The sequence below is a fragment of the Mustelus asterias genome, chromosome 5 (assembly GCF_964213995.1).
Source record: "Mustelus asterias chromosome 5, sMusAst1.hap1.1, whole genome shotgun sequence".
Taxonomy (NCBI): domain Eukaryota; kingdom Metazoa; phylum Chordata; class Chondrichthyes; order Carcharhiniformes; family Triakidae; genus Mustelus; species Mustelus asterias.
Window position 1 is genome coordinate 115,815,008 of NC_135805.1, and position 18,646 is coordinate 115,833,653.

General features: G+C 41.4%; 1 protein-coding gene across 1 annotated transcript in view; it reads left to right on the forward strand.

Moving 5' to 3' along the window:
* dlgap2a (discs, large (Drosophila) homolog-associated protein 2a) overlaps nt 1-18,646 on the forward strand; it is a 118,792-nt gene that overhangs the window by 87,393 nt on the left and 12,753 nt on the right. The window contains exons 6-9 of the mRNA XM_078213757.1: nt 4,710-5,068; nt 8,579-8,673; nt 9,869-10,284; nt 15,440-15,531. Of these exons, the coding sequence (XP_078069883.1) occupies nt 4,710-5,068; nt 8,579-8,673; nt 9,869-10,284; nt 15,440-15,531 (962 nt within the window). The remainder of the gene's footprint in view (nt 1-4,709; nt 5,069-8,578; nt 8,674-9,868; nt 10,285-15,439; nt 15,532-18,646) is intronic.

The window sequence follows — 18,646 nt, forward strand, 5'->3', positions numbered from 1 at the left end:
TCCCTCAGCCTATCCTCATAAGGCATGCCACTCAATCCAGGCAACATCCTTGTAAATCTCCTCTGCACCCTTTCAATCTTTTCCATATCCTTCCTATCGTGAGGCGACCAGAACTGAGCACAGTACTCCAAGTGGGGTCTGACGAGGGTCTTATAAAGCTGCATCATTATCCCCGGCCTCCTAAACTCAATCCCTCGATTGATAAAGGCCAGCACACCATGTGCCTTCTTAACCACCTCCTTCACCTCCGGGGCCGATTTTAGAGTCCTATGGACCCGGACCCCAAGGTCCTTCTGATCCTCTAACCTGTGATATGAAGGGACGGCAATATAGTTCCAAGTCAGGATGGTGTGCGGCTTGGAGAGCTACTTGCAGGTGTTCCAATGCATCTGCTGCCCTTGCTCTTACGTGGTAGATGTCACAAGTTTGGAAGCTGCTGATGAAGGAGCCTTGGTGAGTTTCTACAACGCATCTTGCAGATGGTAGACACTACTGCCACTGTGCATCGGTGGTAGAGGGAGTGAATGTTGAAGTTGATGGATGGGATTCTAATCAAGTGCGTTGCTTTGTCCCGGATGGTGTAGAGCTTCTTGAATGTTGTTGGAGCTGAACTCATCCAGGCAAGTGGAGAGTATTCCATCACATCCCTGACCTGTGTCATGTAGATAGTGGACCGGCTTTGGGAATTCAGGAGGTGAGTTACACACCACAAAATTCCTAGTCTCTAATCTACTCTAATAGCTACAGTATTTGGCTGATCCAGTTCAGTTTCTGGTCAATGGCACTACCCAGGATGTTGCTTCTGGGAGTTTCAGTGGTGCTAATACCATTGAATGTCATTGGGAGATGGTTAAATTCACACTTGTTGGAGATGGTCATTGCTTGACATTTGTGTGGTGTGAATGGTACTTGCCACTCATCAGCCCAAGCTTGAATTTGTCCAGATCTTTCTACATATGGACACAGGCTACTTCAGTATCTGAGAGTCTTCTAAGAGTCACGAATGCTGCTGAACATTGTGCAGTCATCAGCGAACATCCCCATTTCTGACTTTATGATGTAAGTAAGGTGTTTGATGTAACAGCTGAAGATGGTTGGGTCGAGGACACTACCCTGAGGAAGTCTTACAGCGATGTCCCAGGGTTAGGATTATTGACTTCCAACAACCACAACCAATCTTCCTTCGTGCCAGTTTATGATTCAAACCCATGGAGTGTTTTCTCCTGATATCCATTAACTTCAGTTTTGCTAGGGCTCCTTGATGCCACGCTCAATCAAATGGTGCTTGATGATGGTGCTTGATGTCAAGGCCATTCATTCTCTCCTCACTTTTTGAGTTTAGCTTTTCTGTCCATGTTTCGACCAAGGCTGTAATGAGCTCATGAGTTGAGTAACCCTGGCAAAACCCAAACTGATGATCAGTGAGTTAAGTAAGTGCTGCTTAATAGCACTGTCAATGACACTTTCCATTGCTTTGCTACTTGAGAGTAGACTGATAGGGTTGGTAACTGGTCAAATTGTGTTTGTCCTGCTTTTTGTGAACAGGACATAGCTGGGCAATTTTCCACTTTGCCGGGTAGATGCCAGTGTAATGTTTCCTAGAGGTGTAGCTAGTTCTCAAGCACAAGTCAGTACTATTCGTGGAATGTTGACAGGGACCATAGGTTTTGCACTATCCAGTGCCTTCACTGTTTTTTGATATCAGGCAGAATGAATCAAATTGGCTGAAGACTGGGATCTGTAATGGTGGGGACCTCAGGAGGAGGCCTGGATGGATCATCCACTCAGCACTTCTGGCAAAAGAAGGCTGCAAATGCTTCAGCTTTTTCGTTTGCACTGACGTGCTGGGGTCCCCATAATTGAAGATGGTGATATTTGAGGAGCCTTCTTCTCCTGCTAGTGCTCAAGTCTCTGGAGTGGAATGTCAGACCTTCCTACACAGAGGCAAAAATGCTACCAACTGAACCATGGCTGTTACATAATTTCCACTACTTTCAGTTTCAGTTATTACCTTTCCTAAACATGCTTATCAAAAGCTGAGTGCATTAAGCCAAATGATTTTTCATTGTTATTTGGATGTCACTTTTTTAAGAAGTCAAGGAGGTTAGGCATGATTTTCCTTGTCTAGTGTCATTTGACTGCTATTAACAAAGCTTTGACAAAGGATCATCTGGACTCGAAACGTCAGCTCTTTTCTCTCCTTACAGATGCTGCCTGAGATTTTCTAGTATTTTCTCTTTTGGTTTCAGATTCTAACATCCGCAGTAATTTGCTTTTATGAAAAAGGGAACTCTGTTAGCTTGTCTCCCATTTTCTGATAACCCCCAACAATTTTTAAATCAACATGTGAGCACACAAACCAAACCTTTCCATCAAACCCCATTGGAATATTCTCAACTGCACACAACTTCGAACGTTACTTAAATTAAATCCCTTAGGCTTTCTTACAAGAGATTTTAAGAGCTGTTGACAATATGTCTAACTGACACGAAGATAACACCAAAAAGGAATTGCAGAAATGGATATCAGAAATGTAAAAAACAACTCGCTGAATTTTTATCTTTCACTCTTTGAGCCTGAATACTAGATTGCCAGAGCTAATGAAAATTCAGTAAAGTTGTGTTTTTAAGACAAGATTTTAAGACAAAATTCTCTTCCACAAGATTCTCTGTGAAAGAGAGTTTTATAGTTACTTTCAGCTAACAACCTGTCTAATTTTCTACTCATTGTTAGCTCCTTCTACAATCCAAATCTTTTATGGTTCTCCCATGGTTACGCCTCATAAGGTGCTTTGCAATGTGACTCCTCAGAGTGATGTACTGTACGGTTTCCAGAAAAGGTAGAATAGAGAAAAAAATACTTGCATTTATGTAGCACCTTTCATGATTACATGCTGGCCCAAAGTGCTTTGCAGCTAATGACGTACTTTTAAAATTTGGTCATATTGTAAGAAATGTGGCAGCTAATTCATACACAGAAATTCCCTTCAGCATCAATGTGATAATAACCAGGTAATCTGTTTTTCTGATGTTGATTTAGGGATAAATATTGGTCAGGACACCTCTACTGCTCTTCTTCAAAATATACCACAGGTTCTTTCATATCTACCCGAGAAAGCAGATGGTGCTTCCGTTCAATTCAACTTATCTGAAAGATGTCTAGACGGCATCTCTGACAGTCATTTTGAAGACACTGATTCATATTTTCCTGTCCTGTTGTTTTTAATAGAAAATATAAGCATTCTAATAACTGATTCATGTGAGGTAGACAAGAGTGCAAAGTTTAGCGTGTGGAACCTAATGAATTCCTGCCTTGGTGGAGCAAAATACCATGATTGTTTCCCTTTCATTTAAACTGCATCCTGATAGAGGCCGGAAAGTAGGACCTCCCAGCATTGAACACTCCTATCCCTGCACCACAATCAAATTCATTGGCCTGTTACGGGGGAATGGTGAAGATTCCATTCTTCACAAACTCAAATGGGAAATCCAGGAATCAAAAGACACCCTGCAAAAATGGGAGGTCTGGGTTACTAATTTTACGAGGGAGGTGAATGTGGTTTTCTTTTAATTTAAGAATTTTTGAAACATATTTTAAATGTTGTTATTGTCACTTGGAGTTGTATATATGCTAACCCAGAAAGGATGGGGAAAATACTGAAAGAGTCGCTCGAACGCTTTAATTAGATTTGCTTTGTGATGCTTGCTGTTTCTATATTGCTAGATTCCAAGGAAGTTCCATTAATACAATTGGTTGGCCTTGTTTCTTGCCGGCAGTTGATTAATAACCTATCTTGGGAATGAAGTGTTTAATTCTGTCACATTTAGTTAATTGGAGATTGGGTTAACTGGTTTGAGCCAATCAATCTTTTGACATGGGATGACCTGGAGATGTTACCATACCCAAGAATTTATAACAAATGTAACACTGCAGAACGTTGAATATTATTGGTTGGAAAATTATTTTCTCAATAGAATGCACGTCAAATCTTTGGCCCAGAAATTCGATGGCACGGCACCTATTTTTCGGTTGCACAACGGGTGCCCAGACATCCAATATGGTGGGTGGGCATCTGTTTATTATGTGCTAGAAAAAAGGGACAACGAGTGTCTGTATCTGAAGCTGGCATTTGTCTTTTCATATTGCAAATTGGGGCCTTAACAACTGATTGAGGTCCGTTTGCAAAATTGAAATGTGCTGGACAGATCTGCATGCAGCCCAATGAGCAATCTTCAACGGGACTGCTGGAGGCTGTATATTTTTATAAAGTTACCAGCATGTGAAGCCTGGAGGAGCAGTCCATTGCTGATTGGCCTCCCAACCCCGCAGGCCCACTTTCCCAATTGCTCCTGTCCTGGTTCCACCCTCCCTCAGCACCACCTTCTCAATCCTTCGATCGCTCCCCACTCCATGCAGTTTTCCTACCGTCTGATTGTTTTCCAATTCACCTGGGACCTATCTGACATTGAAATCTTCTTCACTGACGATCTGCCACGAAATGGTGTAGCAGCCATCAGCAGCTCACCACTCTCATGCAGTAGAGATCTCAGGCCAGTTATCAGGAGTGCCTTGGGCAATAATGTAACCAGTTTCTCGGCTCATTTGTCAAGTGCTCTGTGGCAAACTTTCCCCAACCTGAAACTCGGTGTGTTTTTCTTTGAGAGCTTTATGGTCAATACAATAACCTCCCTTCTTTTTGTTCACCACAGTAACTTGCACTAATTATAAAAAGACCCCGCCACCTGTACCACCACGAACTACATCCAAACCAGTGATTTCAGTGACAGCTCAGAGCAGTACAGAATCAACTCAGGATGCATATCACGAGAGCCGGGGTCAGCGGAGCTCCCCATGGCCCCAGGAAGGCAGGATCATTTATAACTCGATGGACAGCCTGGACAGTACAAAGGCAGTGAATATTGCACTGGAGTCTACGGCTGCCCAGCATCATGTTATCAATAACAGCAAGAGCAGCACGGTTTTAACCAGGGACAAGGCCATCTTGACCTTAGATGTGACAAAGGCAGAACAGTATCTGAAGAATCAGCGGTCCTCCATTGGGATTCAGGTAACCTGTCATTAATGTTTCTTATCTGTGGCATATTGGACACAACTACTGCAAATAGTACTGAATGAATCATGCAGATTAGTTGTTATTCAAATATACACCAGCGTGTATAGTAAGATGCATCATAGAAAAAAACATTGGCACAGAATAAGAAAAATGAAATTCAATATAATAACTGAAGGGAATAAAAGTTAATCTAAAATCACATTTAATCAGAATCTACCATCAAATGGAGCATAATAGGAATCTTTAGTTAGTGTCTTCTATATAATGTTTCAGCCAGTAATTATTTAACTAGTGTTTTTAGATAAGATTTATTTTAACTTTTTTCCTCTTTCACTATCATTAGTTTTTTCTCATCCACTCATAATTCATCTAAACCTGTGCTGTTGCTGCAGCAGCTCCACAGGAAGAGAAGAAAAATTGCAAATTTTGTCACACTGGTTTAATTTTATGTACCTCTTAATCTCAACAGGATTTGGTGAGAAGACAGAGAGCAGGTCAGGAGCCTGCTCTCTGTCCACCAATTGCTAAGGCACAGATTGTACATCCAGTAATACCAGCATTTCTCATTTCTTCCGTTTGCTCACTCAATGGTTAGGATTGTCACCTGAAGCGACATAATCATTTTGAAATGCTGAAATGCCAAAGCATTTTCAAAGTTAGATTTCTTTTTCAGGTGGTTGGTTTGTAAAATTCTTGCGCTTTCATGAAAAAAGAACAATTAGAAACATGGAAATAGTTTTCCAGTTTCTAGTTTGTAGTGAATTGTTATTATTTGCCATTACTGTCTGTGTGGAGTTTGCACTTTCTCCCCATGTCTGCATGGGTTTTCTCCGCGTGCTCCAGTTTCCTTCCATAGTCCAAAGATATGCCAGTTAGGTGGATTGACCATGCTAAATTGCCCCTTAGTGTCCCAAGATGTGTAGGTTAGGGGGATTAGTGGGGTAAATGCATGGAGTTAGGGGGTTACCTGGCCTGGCCTGGGTAAGATGCTCTGTTGGGAGAGTTGGTGCAGACCCAATGGGCCAAATGGGCTCTTTCTGCACTATAGGGATTCTATGATTCTACTTGTCATACATAGGGTTACTGTATATCTATCACTTTCCTGCATTAGAGTCCTAACTATCAAAGTCTGAATTGCTGATGGAGTGTGTTCTGACTTGAAAGCACATTAGAGATGGGAACAGTGCGATACTGAAGTGAGAATGTATGATGTCAAAGTGAGGAGACAGTGCATTAAATGCAATCAAATTGTGTTGCATGGGTTTGTCAAAAATGCTCAGCATTTTCTGAGTTTGTTCAAAATAGATACACGCAAGGAGAAATCAGAAATAAAGATTTTGGACTGAAATGAACCCATTTCAATGCCATGAAAGTGGACCTCAGCTAAATTATTTTTGGCAAAAAGGCAAATGGATGCAAACAATGGACACAAAGGAAAATAAAGATAGATGAAGTTTAAGACATGTCAACTCGGATTATATTAGATGCATCAAAAGCTCGAGATCTGTGGGTAACATGAAAAGTTGACAGCAATTAGTTTAAAAAGAAATAATAAAGAGTCACTGAGGCATATTCTAAACAGAGAAAAAAAACAAAAAGGCAGATTGAGAAGACAAAGAGGGTAAATGCAAGATGATTGACAACCAACAAAAAGGGAAGTATCTATATTATCTTTTTAAGCTTCGGAGCGGGGACTTAATATTTGATATTTGAGAGTTTAAAGTTGAAAAGTCACCAGGCCCAACTAGAATGAATTGCAGCGGAGGCAATAACAGAGACATTCTTCGTTGTTCTCCAAAATTCTACAGAGGCAATGATAATGTCTGAGGACTGAGTGGTTGTAATGTTATAAAGCATACTCAAGGCATAGGAAAGTAATAGCCAAAAATTATAGACCAGTTAGATTACCTGGTCTGTAGATGAATCTCCAGGATCCATATTAGTGGATGATATTAGTGAACCCTAGGGCATGCATGGGCTAATTAAAAATAGTGAGCATGGATTTGTGAAGAGAAGGTTTTGATTGATTGGTTGAGTTTTTTGAAGAAACCATATTACATAGATTAAATGTGATGGATATTATATTCATGAACCAGATCATAGAATCCTTACAGTGCAGCAGGGGGTCATTCAGCAACAATCCCACCCAGGTCCTATCTCTGTAACCCCACGTATTTACCCTGCTAATCCCGTGACACATGGCCAATCATCCTAACCTGCATATCTTTGGAGCATGGGAGGAAACCGGAGTGGAAACCCACACAGTAACGGGGAGAACATGCAAACTCCGCACAGACAGTCATCCGAGGCTGGAATTGATCCTGGGTCCCTGGTGCTGTGAGGCAGCAGTGCTAACCACTGTGCCACCGCATAAGATAAGATAACAATGAAGTTGCATGGTGATAAAGCAAAGGTGTCTCAAGCCCTGACAATGTAACTGCTCTTTGTGCTTATATTCTGGATGTACTAGTTTGCCCTGTTTGAATTTTGTTAGGTTGAAGGTTTGAAAATGGGTGTTTGTTGTGCTGGTGGATTAATCCCAAATCTGAACACCAAGATATGTTATCATCAGCTGCATGAAACATATGTAAACTGAATGGGAATATGGATGCAACCCTTATATCTGACCTTTAAAGGGTCCATGGTATTATTCTCTATTAATTCATGGGAGGTGGCTGTTGTTGAAATGGCAAGCAGGTATTATCTATCTCTAATTGCCCTTGGAAAGGTGGTATGTCATTTTTTGAACCATTGCAGTCCATGTGAATGATGGATCCTCACAGTGGTTTAGATACAACTGAGTGACTTGCTAGGCCACTTCAATGGGCAGTTCAGTGCCTTAGATGTTCACTCATGAAGTCCACTGAAACAAAAGTCAGAGACCTGAATTCAAGCTACTTGGATGGAAAGGTGTCCAAATGATTGGAAGCAAAGAGTTGAGTAATTGGAAATTGTTTGGATAGTGACAGTGCAGCTGGGATCTGTGCTGGGAGTTCTTCCATTTCCTGTGTAATGAGTTGGACTGACGTGGAAGATTAGCCATGTGTCACAGGATTGTTGTCGGTGCAGGCTAAATGGGCTGAATGGCCTCCTGCTGCACTGTCGGGATTCTGTGATCTGGTTCAGGGATATAATACAGTTTGCTGATAAATTTGGAAGCTTGGGAAAACTCAGGAAGAATTAGTGGCAAGGGGGCATTAATTGGGAGATTATTATGAGAAGATTGAAGGCAAGGTTAGCTTTGTTTGTTTGACACTGAAGGTTATTAGAACATGGAATGTTTTAGTAGTGTGACTGTTGAAGCAGAGTTGATGAGATTATTTAAACTGGAATTGGATAGTATTTGAAGAGGAATGTATAAAGGTTTAGAGAATAGGGATGAGAGTAGGTAGCCCCATTTAATGAGCTAGTATTGATGAGCATGATGGCCTGAATGAATTTTCTCTCTGCTGCAACTGTCCCGATTCTATCACTTTTGCAATCTGACTGTGTTTATTTGGCCAGGTGGATGCCGTGGAGACTGCAACAGACTCAGATACAGACAGCAGAGGCCTTCGGGAGTACCACTCGGTGGGAGTGCAGGTTGAAGATGAAAAACGGTAATTCAAGCAAGAAATTAGTGTTGCTGCAAATTAAGCAATCTAGTTTTTATTTAAACAAACAACATGGTAAACATCTGGGAAAAAAGACTCAGTTGCTAAGGAGAATTAGCAAGGAAATGTAAATGGGAGCTAGTTAATTCCCAGTTGTGTTTCATTACAGCATTAATACAGCCTCATGCTGATCGGGAAAGATTCTCAATTAAGAAGTTATGGTCAGTGCTTTTTTGTTTCACGGGTTATTTGCCATATTGAGTCAAACTCAATTACATCACCGAAGCAGATGTTGTTCACTGTATACACGCGAGACGAATGGAAGAAATAGAGGGGAAGAAAGAGCCACTGAGGCTGAAGCAGACTGTTCACAATCTCGTTGTCCGTCGAGCTAAGCTTCTGACCCTAGGTCCACTCTATCACCAAGACCGACTACTTCCCCTTCTGTAACATTGCCCATCTCCACCCCTACCTCAGCTTTTCGGCAGCTGAATCCCTCACCCGTGCCTCTGTTATTCTAGACCCATCTATTTCCTGGCCAGCATTCCACCTTGCACCCTCCATAAAACTTGAGATCATTCAAAATTCTGCCTGGATCTTGACTTGCATCAGTTCCATTTATAGTTTGTTCACTGATTTACATTTGGCTCCTGGTGCAGCAATGCCTCAATTTTAAAATTCTTGTCTTTGTTCCAAATCTGCCCATGGCCTCCCCACTTCCTTTCTCTGTAACCTCCTCCAGTCCCACAACCTTTCTAGTTCTTTGCGATTTTCCAATGCAATTATGCAAATATGTGGTATTAAGCATATCCCTATTTTAATTGTTCTGTCACTGGCAACTGAACATGCACCTGAATCCCTCACCCACGCCTTTGTTACTCCAGACCCAGCTATTACCAGGCTGGCATTTTACCTTGCACCCTCCATAAAACTTGAGATCATTCAAAATGGCCTCCTTCTGCACTCTATAATTCTGAACCTTCAGCTGCCTCAGTCCTAACCCCTGGAATTCCCTCCCTAAGCACCGAATAAAATTGTGTAAATCAAGTGGTAAATTCTAATTGTAATGAGGTGCAACATTCTAATGTAAGAAGTCGGATTTTCAAATCCAGTAGATCCATTTATACTATATCAGGTGCCAGAAGAATAAAATTATTTCCTCTATTTATTTTGTAGCTTATGTGGTCATTCTGTTTTCCAGACGTGGGCGATTTAAGCGTTCAAACAGCGTGACAGCCAGTGTGCAGGCTGACCTTGAACTAGAAGGATTTCCTAGTCCAGTTGCCATGGAGGATAAGGCACTTCAGTTTGGTTCCTCTTTCCAGCGTCACTCTGAGCCCAGTACCCCTACCCAATACACTGCACTCAGAACTGTGCGCACACAGGGCCCACTGGGCTACAGAGAGGATTATCGAACACCCATTGACACATCCAATTTCCCACCACCGGATCCATGGCTGGAATCTACCCATCAACCTGTGGAAGCTGGCCGAATGTCCCCTTGTCGACGGGATGGACAATGGTTCATGAAGCTGCTGCATGCCGAAACAAAGAGGATGGAAGGATGGTGTAAGCAGATGGAGAGAGAAGCAGAGGAGAATGATCTGTCGGAAGAAAGTAAGAATACCAGTTTTTGTTTTCTTCTCAAGAATCTGTGTAATTTTTCATGAAACATGCCTCAAATTGGGTCAGGATGTGCAGGATTCTACAGTTCTAGCACTTTGAGGATGGATAGGGAAATAAGATAGAGAAAATTGGAAGTGGTACTACTTAAAAACTCTATTATATAAAAAAGTCACCATGTTCCCTTAATTTATGCACTGTGATATACAGTGGAACCCCGATTTTACACGCCCCGATTTAGCGCGAAATCGGATATGACGCGATCACGCGATGGACTCTCTTTTTTGCTATTTCCGGTTTAGTGATTTAGCGCGACCCCGATAACATTTGCGATAACATTTTATGGACCCCAACCATCGCGTTAAAACGAGGCTGCACTGTACCATAGACTCATACCATAGAACCACTACAGTGCAGAAGGAGGCCATTCAGCCCATCGAGTATGCATTGACTCTCTGAAGGAACATATTACCCAGGCCCATCCCCGGCCCTATCCCCATAACCCCATGTATTTACCTTGACTAATCCACCTAACCTACACATCTTTGGACTCAAAAATTCAATTAATCAATCACATTCTTTGCAATTCTAAGAGTTCACTAATGTTATCTAGTACTACAGACTCTAGAAGTTCATCCACAAACAAGGTATAACCAATGTTCACCACCATTCAATCCTGTGACAGATTCCGAATTCAAAAGATTAATGGGGCATATTTATCAGTGCCTCTGTTATCTCCTCATCTGCAATGTTCTGAACTTCATCCTATCTGATCTGGTGAATTTCCTATTTTACTCTCAATAACTTGTTTAATGCATTACCCATTTGAGTGTTTATTTCTAATACCAACTCCTGTATTTACTCTGTTACTCCTTTCAACTTCCTATATAAGCACCAAGACTAAACACTTTTGAAGCTTCTCTGCTAGTCTTTCACTATAAAATACAAGTTGCGCCGTTCATTTAGTTTATCATGAGTCAGTTCATCTCTCGTACTTAACAAATCTTTAAGATATTCCCTTAATCTTTAGGATGTTTCCCTTTGTATTCGTTGCTAGTCTATTTCATTATTTCTCTTAACCTTCTTAGTCTGCCTTTTTGCTTTCTTTCTGTCTGTTATACTATTTACTGATATTCTTTTATAAATTAATTGAAACTGTAACTTCTCTCAATTTACAAATGGATCTCCAGCTTTAGCGCATTGCCTTTCATCCCAATTTTTCTGTATTTAACCTGTACCTTATCCAGTTTCTGCTTAAATTATTTTCACTGGCGCACCATTCATCTTCTAAGCAATTAATTTAGGCTACGTGATCTTTACTTCATATAAATATTTAAAAGTAGTTCAAACAAAATCTCTTTGCATTAAACCAAAGAATGGCAAGGAATTGGTCACATTGCCTGAGGACGTCTATAGATCATGAGCTCGTGATAAGGAAGAATTGTAAGATATTACTTTTCCAAAAATGCTGGGATAGAGAAATATTAATGATGGGACAGAGAAAGCTTTCTTTTTGCCAGGCGTTTCCTTGGTCAATGTGCCTTAACTTCTGAGCTCCAGAGCTTCATATCTGGGGAATATCCTAAAGAAGCACTGGGGAACCCCACCTTGAGGCTTCTAAATAAGATTTGCATGGCAATTGTCTTGGCCTTAGATAATGGAGAGGGAATAATAAGTATCCTAGCAGCGAGATTAACAGTGACCACAACATAGTTAGGTTCTTCATAAGAACTGAAAAGGAAAGAGAAAACTTAGTTTTGTATCTATAGCTCTAAAATTAGAAAACAAGGAAGTAATTTGGAACTATATAAGACCTTACTGCAGCTGGAACATTGTGTGCCATATCACAATAAGAAAGGTATTAAAGCATTGTCATGTTACCAGGGATGAGAATTTTCCGTTAGAAGAGATATTTGAGAGATTAAGGTTTTTTTTCCACTGGAACTGAATTGGTGACCTCATTGATGTCCAAAGGTAATGAAAAGCTATGATAAGTCAAATAATATTGGAGTGCTTCCATTAGTCAGGGAGACACGGATGGTACAAATTTAAGATGATGACGAAAAGATTCAAGAGGAAGGTTGGAAGAAAATCTTTATACCGTGACTGTTACAATCCCCGTAGAAACCAATCACTTTTCAAAATAGATGTTCCCAGTGACCAACTCAAAAGATCATGCAACAAGATTTTGTGTTTTAAAACTTTTACTGTAACAAACTAAAATCAACAATGATTAAACATTACTAAGTAGGCAACACACTAAACTACAGAAAAGGTATTCCCTATTAACTTCTTAACACAACCAAAAACCCCACATTTATACATGTCACCACACCCTCAAAAGAAATGTAGGGGCAATTCTCCCACCCCATTGCGCTGATTTTTTAGTGCAGTGGGCCGGGGGATTCAAGCGGCACCTGATTTGCACAATCCGCGCTGGGCGTCTGGCCCTGAGCACATCTCCCAGTGCTGGATTTCTGACACCATCAGCTCCACGCCAGAAATTGGTGCAGAATTGAATAATTTTTTATGCAGCCCCTAATTTTAATGTTATTCGAATGCAATTAGCGGGCCCCGGACTGAAATCTCTGAGCCCGTTAGCCTCTCCACCCTGCCAGGAGTATTAGACTCCAGTGGGGTTTACAGTAGATTCCCACTGGCCTGACCCCGCTGGAGTGAAGGGGGGGCAGTTGAGGCCCCCCCCAGAGAGTCGGCTGCCGAGGGGGGTGCCTGCTGGGCATTGGCACCTTGGCAGTGCCAGCCTGGGCACCCTGGCACTGTCCAAAGGGAAAAGTGCCAATGCCCAGAGGGCACATTGGCACTACTCGCCAGCCATTGGGCAGCGTCAAGGGGGAAAGGCCAATTGGGGGGTGGGGCCTGATGGGGCAGAGCCTCTGGGGGATGATCGGTGGGGGTGGTGGGTCCCGCTGCCACTCTGCAGTCGGGATTGGTGGGGGAGGGAGGAAGGCCAACGATCGGGGCTGCCAACCGGGTGGGCAGCGGGGTAGCCTGCTTGGGGTGTTAGGACTACGGCGAGCGGAGTTTGGGACTGTCAGTGTGGGGGGGAAATGGGGGGGTGGGGACGGGAGATCAAGGCTGCCGGTGGTGGGAGGGCGGGGGGGGGGGGATGGGAGAGACTTGAGGCTGCCCTTGACATGTCTGGGAGACCTGCGATTGGACCATGGGGGATCACACGGGAGGCCGGCAAACAGGGGCCACTGCACAGGCGCCGATCTCGGCGTTGACAGATCGGCCATGCGCAGTGGCCCACTCAACGCTATGCTGCCAGACTCTCCAGCAGCAATTGGCCCCACCCACTGGTTTTTGACGTGGATCTCGCTAGTGCATTCAGCATGCACAGAGTGTGGGAGATTAATTTTTAAACTCCTGCTGAAAAAAAAAGCGTGATTTACTCCAGTTTTTACACAAATTCAACACTTAGAATTTTTGGGGGAGAATTGCCTCCGTAGCATTACATTTCCAAGTCCCAAGTTCCTCCTGCTTTAACAGGATCTCTTCTACCTGCCCCCCACCTACGGTGAATCTCCAAGTGTCCTTTTAAACAAATTCCTCTGCACTCCATCTTCTGAGCATACTCAAGTGGACTTCCAGTAGCAAGGTACCGTCTGGTGATGCCATGTTCTTTGACTCTCCACAAACTTCATTCATTTCTTTCCGCTCACCAGCACTCTGCTTGGTGATTAACCTGAAAACCATTGTTTTTCCCAGCTTGGCATTACCACACCGATAGTGAATTTTCTTCCCCAAATGTGCCAGGCCGACTGCCTCTATAGAGATCAAGAACTCTATCTCCCATTTGTGCTAAGGTGCTTTAACTTGCCCCTTACTTTCAACAAGTCTCAACCAGGGGCCCTGTCTCCATGGTAACCAGGTCACCATTGTTTATTTAAAGCCAGGTTTTAGGTCCAAGAAGAAGGTGTAATTGTCAGCTGCAAGCCATTGGTTTTGTGGAGTTTATAAGGTATTTGAATTAGATATTCAAATTAGATAAGTGTTTGAAAAGATATGTTTATTAATAGATATTGGGTGCAAGTGAAGGATTCGGATTATGCTAGGTGGCTCATATGATGGATACCAGCACAGACCTGATGGTCCAGTTGGCTGCTTTCTCTCTAGTAATATTCAATTATTCTAAATTCTTGCATTATATGGCAGTGGTCAATAATATAATGTACAGGAAAAATTCCTTATATTTAAAGCAAAAATTTCTAAAACTTAAAGAGGGCGACACCAACTGGTTTTAAGAGATGAATAAGTTAGAAAAATTGCAGGAAAATCATTCGCAATGGGATTGAATTGGTAGATGTTGTTGATAACTAAACTTTAATGAATTATATGATTGTAATGTGTGTTTTTTTTTCAAAATAAACTTGTGAAAGAGAATGCAAAGTTTTGAAGATGAATAGATGATTTAAATTTGAAATGTTCTGCCTATTTGTGTAACCTGATTAGTCTGTAATTAAGAAATTCTTGCAGCTGCTTGTAGCAGGAATATTGTCCAACATCCTGTCTATGAAGAAGCATAGGCTTGGAAATGAATTAAATGCTGCTCTATCAGACATACCTACAGCTTTGTGAAGTCTAATTTTGAAATAACATTTATTATTCCTTTGTCCTTTGTTTCGTACATGACACGCAAATTGTCAATGCATGCGAAATAATGGAACAAATTTTTAATTAATTTCCAGCATAATTTGTGGCACAGCTGTGAGGTAATATTTGCTACACCTTTTGAAGTGGTTTGTTTTCATTGAGAACTGGATAATGATCAGCTATGAAAAGGCAGAAACTTGCCAAAAACTTTATCTGGGATTAGCTACAGGAGAATCAAAGGAAGACACAACAAGAGAGATGAATTACATTAAAAACACCATGGGTTCACGCACATTTTATACATTGTTGTGGTCAGTCAAAGAGTGAAATAAGGTATTAATTATAACGCTAGACCGCGGTTCTTACTCCAAATAGTTTATTGTGCATTGTAAAGCACGAAATCAAGTTGATGCTCTGATGGAGCAGCAAAAAAATCATTAATTCGTCATCCCGCAAGCTAAGGAAAAAAATAATTTAAACCTCACTGGAAAGGGGGTTCAGTGGCTTAACATGTTGTTTTTTATTTCATCTTCAGCTTTAGGGAAAATTCGGAGTGCAGTGGGCAGTGCTCAGCTTCTTATGTCTCAGAAATTCCAACAGTTTTACTGGCTTTGTCAGCAGAATCTGGTAAGTACTTCTATTCTTTTCAAAATAAACTTGTCAAAATTTACAGTTCTGTCAGCAATTGCAAAGTCTGAACATCAGACTGTTCTCGTATCAGATTTCTATTTCAAATTGTTTGCACTGTCTGATTATTTCTTCATCACAAGCCAAGTGTGGTTACGATATATTAGGGTCTGTAGTTTGCCAGATTCACAACCAAACTAATTTACTGAATGCAAGCATTGATTATTTAATAACAAACAGATTGAGTATTGGACCTGAGATCAATATCACTACTCTGTACTTGAATTGTATACAGCTAACACCAATTGTTAGTTATTGTCATTTGAAACACAAGTGGGTCAGTTAGTTGGGGTGTCATTTCACTTGTCATCCAACAACCATGCCACTAATGACGATCCAAGACACTCCAGGAACACCCCTTCTCCAATGAAACATTTACTTCAGAATATTTCTGAGCCTTGTGTTAAGTTTGTTTTCAACATAAACCTACCAATCAAACATAAGGATTGGTGAAACAATAATGTGACTTCTTTATTTAAAGACAAGATTGGTACTGTTAACTGGGAGACTCTCGATAAATATCTGACCTCAACTGCTGCTGCTTGTACAGTGACTACAAGTCTTGGGACTAACCCATCACATCACATCCTGTCAAGGTAGTAAAAATTAATAACAGTTTAAAATGTGCCTCATTAAAGGTACATGCACATCATATCACAACACCTTGAATCTCACTTAAGCAACCAGGTGCACTACATTCCAGTTTCCTATCCAATGGTGCTTGCTTGATGTTTGAGCTTTAATTTCCACCAAAAGATTTCCAATCCCATTGTTTACTTCATAACAAGTAAGAAACTGGTTGCAATAAAGGTTTATTAAGTGTAATCTATCTAGCTTTCACATGATTGGTATCATACATAATACTGCACAATATTGTAAATCCACACATAGTTTGCTAGTGTATTTTAAATTCAATTTTTGCTGCACTGTGCCATAACTTTACAGTACATTGAAGAGAAGTTGCATGAGGAACTGCGGTGCAAGGAAAAGAACCGATAGTTGGTGATGAATATAATTTTTCAACTAGATGACATGTTGTACAATGTTTAATTATCACAGGTAAAATCCAAAAAACAAGTATGATCAACATGTATTTAACTTAAGATTTTCCGAAGTGATTTATACTTCCAGGCTGACTACTATAAATAGGTACATTACTGTCATACATGCAGCAACTGATAAGAAAAGTATAAATACTCCAGGAGTCGGCTGTAAAGGAGCAGTGCTTTATTGCACAAAATGAAGTAAAGCAAAACCACAAGCCTGTGGTGAACACAAACAGGTCTCAACCATGACAATGCAATAATGGACCCACTCAGGGGCCTGCTTTATACAGGGCTCGGTGAACAAGCTCCACCTGGCTGGTTAATTACCAATCACAGTAAGAAGTTTAACAACACGAGGTTAAAGTCCAACAGGTTTATTTGGTAGCAAAAGCCACACAAGCTTTCGGAGCTCCAAGCCCCTTCTTCAGGCGAGTGGGAATTCTGTTCACAAACAGGGCTGTTTGTGAACAGAATTCCCACTCACCTGAAGAAGGAGCTTGGAGTTCCGAAAGCTTGTGTGGCTTTTGCTACCAAATAAACCTGTTGGACTTTAACCTGGTGTTGTTAAACTTCTTACTGTGTTTACCCCAGTCCAATGCCGGCATCTCCACATCATAATTACCAATCCCCAGGGAGCACGTATTTAACAAGTCCGACAGGGAGGTCAATCAGTGATTCCCATGCAAGTCCTGGAGGTTATCATAAAAAGAAATTAGAAAAGCAAAAGTATATAGACTATGTAATCAATAGCTTTTATTGCCTAGTCACCCAACAAGACAAACCCTGAGAACTCCTCATCAGTGACTGCAGTCTTTAGAAAATTCATCGAAACAGTCTTTTTCACTTGATTCAGTTTCTTTGTGAACCCAGCTTCTGAATGCTGTATCGTTATTCAAAGTACGGACTACAAAGCAAGACAATTAATTTGCTGCTTAGCTGCAGCAGCTAACACTCTTTGCAATGAATGTTTGCAGATCTTCAGACGTTCCATAAGCAAAATGATACTGGGGAATGTCTAAAAATGTCAGCCTCCTCTCGTCTGTTTCTCCATAGATGATGCCTGACATTTTCAGTGTTTCCATCGTCGTCTATACTTGTTTATTCCCCACAGCTTTCTGACAGCATTATTGAATATCCTCCCAGCTGTTACATCGTGTGACTAAAAGAAGCAGTTAAACCTCTTAACTATCCGAGCTGTTGTATTTGTTCACTGTATAACACTGCCAAGGTAATGGCCTCCCGTTCAATCTGATGCCAAGTGCACCACACCTCCTCAATCCATGACAGCATCAGCTCTTCAATTGGCTGACCTTTTGAGTTTTACCCCACACTATCTTTTTTTTCCTGTCTGAAAGTAACTTCAACTTACCAACATCAACCATGTAACTGACAGTAAATGGACTGACTTTACTGCATTAGCACCGACATTAACTGTTACCTTTGATGGTGCACAGTTCTGTTGTCCGTTACACCAAAGCTCATTGGAGCTTGGTTCACTTTCCAGTGATCTGAAAACCTTGCAAAGTTCTCCTGATAGTGAGCCAGCGCTGTCTGATCTGCTGCTACACTGTATTTTGAATCACCCTCCCCAACCGAGTTTCATTTCCATGAAGTATCATCCCAGGTCAAAGGATGGACCAACGGTGGGGTGGGGAGGGGATCACTGACAGCTTTTCCTGTCATTCTTCTCATTGGAACCGATGAAGCCGTTTTTTTTTGTAATTCAGGCCACTTGGCCTTTCTACCACTTCAAGCTTTACTTGTGGAAGAACTCATGTGAATTTGATCTTACTCCCTTCCCCAATCTTGGATGATGAATCTTTATGATGGTGTACAGTGATTGCATTTCTCAGCAGCCTCTTATCACATTTAACAATAAAATATGGTTCGGAGTCATCAGCAATATTATATGCACTCTGTCCTCCATTTTATTAGTTAATAGTATGAAAAGAACAGACATGCAGAACTCCACCAGTTCCTCCTCTCCAACCAGAGACTGTCTGTTGGCT